This window comes from Apodemus sylvaticus, chromosome 13 (genome assembly GCF_947179515.1).
Source record: "Apodemus sylvaticus chromosome 13, mApoSyl1.1, whole genome shotgun sequence".
Classification (NCBI taxonomy): Eukaryota; Metazoa; Chordata; class Mammalia; order Rodentia; family Muridae; genus Apodemus; species Apodemus sylvaticus.
Genome location: NC_067484.1, coordinates 34,939,322 through 34,943,891, shown reverse-complemented (window position 1 = coordinate 34,943,891; position 4,570 = coordinate 34,939,322). Strand labels below are relative to the sequence as shown.

General features: G+C 39.9%; 1 protein-coding gene across 1 annotated transcript; it reads right to left on the bottom strand.

Moving 5' to 3' along the window:
• Positions 1–681: 681 nt before the first annotated feature.
• Positions 682–3,971, bottom strand: LOC127698099 (serine protease inhibitor Kazal-type 7). The gene is made up of 4 exons (XM_052201352.1): positions 3,911–3,971; positions 2,946–2,971; positions 1,915–2,039; positions 682–727 (listed from the first exon to the last, which is right to left on the bottom strand). Exons 1-4 carry the CDS (start codon positions 3,969–3,971, stop codon positions 682–684), a joined length of 258 nt encoding a protein of 85 aa, XP_052057312.1.
• Between the last annotated feature and the right edge of the window lie 599 nt (positions 3,972–4,570).

Sequence of the window (4,570 nt, the reverse complement as noted above, 5' to 3'; positions counted from 1 at the left end):
ATGAACTTGTGACCTATTCCTCCAACTTGACCCTTGCTTTGAGGTATAAAAGACATCAATTTATATCATATATGAGAGGAAAGTCAGTAACAAATGCACATGATCCCTTTAGGTATTTTGTCTAGCCTTGTAAACACTGGATGTCGTTTCTATTCTTACCTAATTCCTTCCCCTTTTGCCTGCTGTTATGTTTGCAGGCCAGGTAGCGTAGAATGAAAGAAGTCTGATTTCTGGAACTATGGTAAAAAGATAAAAATAAACATGAATATCATCCACAGATTAGCTACAGACTGGAAGAGGGGAGGACTGAACTGAACATCTGTGTGTGTTTTGTTTTGAAAACCAGTGTTTATTGTTCAAAACTGTTTCCTGAACAACAACTGTCTATTTCTCTAATTACTTTATATTTGAGTTCCTGTAACTCATCCATGAATCAAATACAAACAGAAGTAAAAGTAAACTTTCTGGAGGGATTTATTTTAATCCAGATGCCAAAAATGGTAACATATCAGGAGACACGAGTTGATAGGAATGATCACCAGGACTTTCCACAGTCAGTGACGGTGACTGAATCTAGATCCAACTCCACCAGAACATCAGCAAAGAAGGGACCTCCATCAGCACCCACCCGTAATGCACATGATGAAGGTGTCACTGTGCTTTTCTTTGTCTGAGGAGAGGTCAGCAGTGCCCTTCATGAAGAAACTGAATTGTTCCATTACTTCTCCTGAGGGAAGACATAATAAACAAGACTGAACAAAGGCAGAAACAAAAGTTGAAAAGAAGTACAGAAACATTGAAAGCAGGGGTGGGCCTCTTTATGGCCAAGAACAGGACTCTCTCCAAAACACAGTGAATCTGAGTTCTAGAACACCACGCCACAGAGCAAAAGCTCTCTGCTTCAGTCAGAGTTCCATTCCCATCCACTGACTCCGGAGGCAGGAAGATAACTCAAGGTAACAAAAGAACAAAGAAAACTCCACAAAAGGAGTTGAAGCAGCCCTTCAGCTTTTCTTGGTCAGCGGGGCAGTGATGGAGCCTTCTGCCATGTCTCTCTCTCAGAGCTCATGGTCTTGAACATGCCCAGTTTCATAGTCCAGGGCTGTATAGGTGTCTGTGTTAAACAATCTTTCCTTTTGTGAACTGAAACTTTCCAAACATAAATGTCTATGTAGACATGTTCTCTGGGCTCAACCTCAACCTGTGATTTTAATTTGCTAAAATAATCACAATGACAAGACTCGGGACATGAGATAACTGTCCCAACACCAATGGATTAAAAGATAGTTAGCAATGATAACAATTAAATCTGGTATATGATAGCAAGTGCTAAGTTGCATTTTACATTTTAAAAAGGTGGTATCTGCCCAATAACTATTCTTTCAAACACTGTGTAGGCCAAACAAAATACTTAAACAAACCATGTCCAGGGGATTTTGATCCAATAATTTCAAACTGTATCCCTCATTTGATACAAAAGGAAATCCAATTAATTTCAATGGCTATCTCCCTTAAGACTACTGATACTTAAGAGTCTATAGGAACCTGACACTAAAGACCAGATGCATTAAAGATGTATAGAAATAGACCTTATAGACCTTTTTTAAAATAGGAAGCTGTATGGAGCTCCATTTCATAAAATAATAAAAATTGAACGTAGGTGTGAGGATCACTCCAAATGGCCAGTTTTGGTGACTCCTGACTTGCCTTTAGATTACAGAGGCAAATAAGAGTTTGAAAACTTAAAACCTTCTCAGAATTACAATAATTGGATCTGTGGGCGGGATAGGAGCAGTTCAAGCTGGCAGAATAGCTGGCCAATTTTTGTTCCCACATTCTATTCTGGGGGGGGGGGGTTGGGAGGGTTGGGAGGTAGTAGTAAGGGGACATTGTTTCTTTGTATTGGATACTCACAAGATCTCTGTACACAACTTGCATTTATTCCCATAAGTGATATAGTCAGAGCCACAAACTGGTATGTTTTCAATGGGGCAAGGGATAGCCACCACTGGGTACTTCTTGTAGATGTCACAGTCCACCTAGTCAGACACAAGAGAATGTCCTGATTTTCTCAAATACCACAAGGATAACTACCTTGAATCAACTAGACAGGCTACAACTCAGGTGTTCTAATGCTGTTGAAGTTGCTTTTATAAAGAGTCATATCACCATCATGACAAATACCAATAGTGCCAGAACTCTTCCTACTTTTTAAGGCCACACTTGGTGAGCAATCACTGGCCATTTCTGTGACTTACAATTATGTAGTGGGTTGGCCTGTATTCTAATGCTAAATACTGGCTTCTCAAGATGTGGTTGCCTCTCCCACACCCATTCCTGCCACTCCTCCCATGAGCAGATCCTCACCTACACCAAGTGATGCTATGAGAACCTGCTGCTCAATTTAACTAGCCAATAAAAGGCTAGAGCCTGTGATTGGGCAGTGGAAGGAGAAAGGTGGGACTTGAGGATCCAGTGAGGAGGGGGGGTTGCAGATAGAGGGGGAAGGGGAACAAGGAAGACAAAGATGGAGGAGGCTGCCCTGAGAGGAGATGGATTATGAGCATGTGGCCAGGAGAAACAGCAAGTAACAAGGGACATCATAGCTGGGGAATAAGTTAGTATAGCTCCAAACCACCCAATCTAGGCTTACAGTTTATAAATAAAATACTTTTATACAGACTAGCTAGGATTATGGATTCTTTCCACGTCATTAACTTTGTGTTACATGAATTCCCATTATTTAATACTTAGGAGACTTGCATAAGAAACATTCTACTTATATTGGCCATTTACAAATTTGGAAAACATTTCTTCATCTGTGTCTATCTCCTCTGTTGCTTTCCTTAAACATATATAAATTATGTATTGATCTTTCATAAATAGTTGTTGAATAAGTAACAGTCAATAGAAATTGAAATTAAAAATTTGTTCAATACACTTACTGTTGCTGAAGGGTGGCTGGTAACTTCTGAAAGACAAATACAATGGAAACATTACAAATAAAGCAAATCCTGGCATTTCATTAATCAGTGGTGACTTTTCCCCCCTCAGTTAAAGACTTTTCATTTCTCCTGGCAATGAATCTCAATAGACCACGTAATTATGCAAAATCACAGCTGTTTGTTTAGGGACTTGAATGGTCAATGCATAAGCCCTTGAATCAGAAAGGCAAATGTATTTATTCTTTCTGGAGGCTATGGTGTATTTGATAAAGACAGTTGCCATACAGCCTTATCACTGATAACTTTCTCTCCTAATAAATGTATAGATATATAAAGGGCTATATGTGGTGGTGCACACATTAAACCAAAGCATTCTGTGGCAAAAGCAGGCAGTTCTCTGTGAGTTCAAGGACAGCCTAGTCTACATAGCAAGCCCCAGGCCACCTACAACTACATAGTTAAACCCTGTACCAAATAAAGAAACAAACAAAGAAACAAACAGAAAAGTAAACAGATGCCTTTAACAAGTTAGACATTTATTTTAACTACACACTCTTCACAATTTAAAAGTTGAACCATTATCTTGAGACCTCCAGAGAAATGTCTTTTATTTAGATTCTATTATACAGACCCACGAAGACACCTACGGACCTCTGTATCCCTGCACTGATGAATAGCCATCTACTGACACAGCTGCAAGTATCCTTATGCAATAAATATTTATAGAGAAATTAGGACTTTTGTTTTGTCCATGGGTACCAAGTAAGAATCCTTGCAAGGGAAGAGATTAGATTCCAATCCCTCAAAGTACAGGCAGAACCACAGTTCCTCTCCCTGGTCAGATCTGTTTCTCTCACTTTAAATCCACTTGATTAGATATTTATGCCAGCAACCTAGATCCTGGGAGAAAGTATATGAAAATAAAACCTTCAGGACTGTATGTGACACTGTCTTACCCAAGTCACCAGAGCAGTTGCAGAAATAGGATGCTGTGAAGAGCAGCAGGAGACCACCAAGGAGCTTCATGGCAGAGAGGGCTGTGGTGCATAGGCTTATGATCTGAGATTGACGTGAGGCCGAATGTGCCATGTACCAGGAAAAGGGCCATGTTTATATAGCAAGCCTCGGTTTCTCCACCTTTCCTGTGAGCTCATCCAAAGTTAGCATTGGGCCCGAGTGTCTCACAAAGCATGTCACACCCTGAGTGGTGCTGCCACACCTGTTAGCCAAATGCTGGGTCCGTTCTCACTGACAGGTAGGCCATCTGAGGTGAACAGTATTTGTCTATTGCATAAATGAAGATTGTTACTTAGACTAAGCTTTTCACCAAAAAGATCAAACATGGATTTCTTGTCTTAGATATGAAACAAAAGAATATTACATGCTTGATTTATTCTACTCAAATGCAACGTTTTCAACACAGGCAAGCCGTGGGATACCCATTTTTAGGCTCCTGAGAAAAATACAGTCTTATTCTCCAAGCAACGAACCTATTAAGCATTCACTTTGGTATTTATGAGGCTCTGAGAAAGGTGTTGGCATTTTCTAGCTATATAAACTTGGATAAGTCATTTATGAAACTGTGAACTTGTACCAGTCAGGAAAGCATGGTCATATTACGGTTA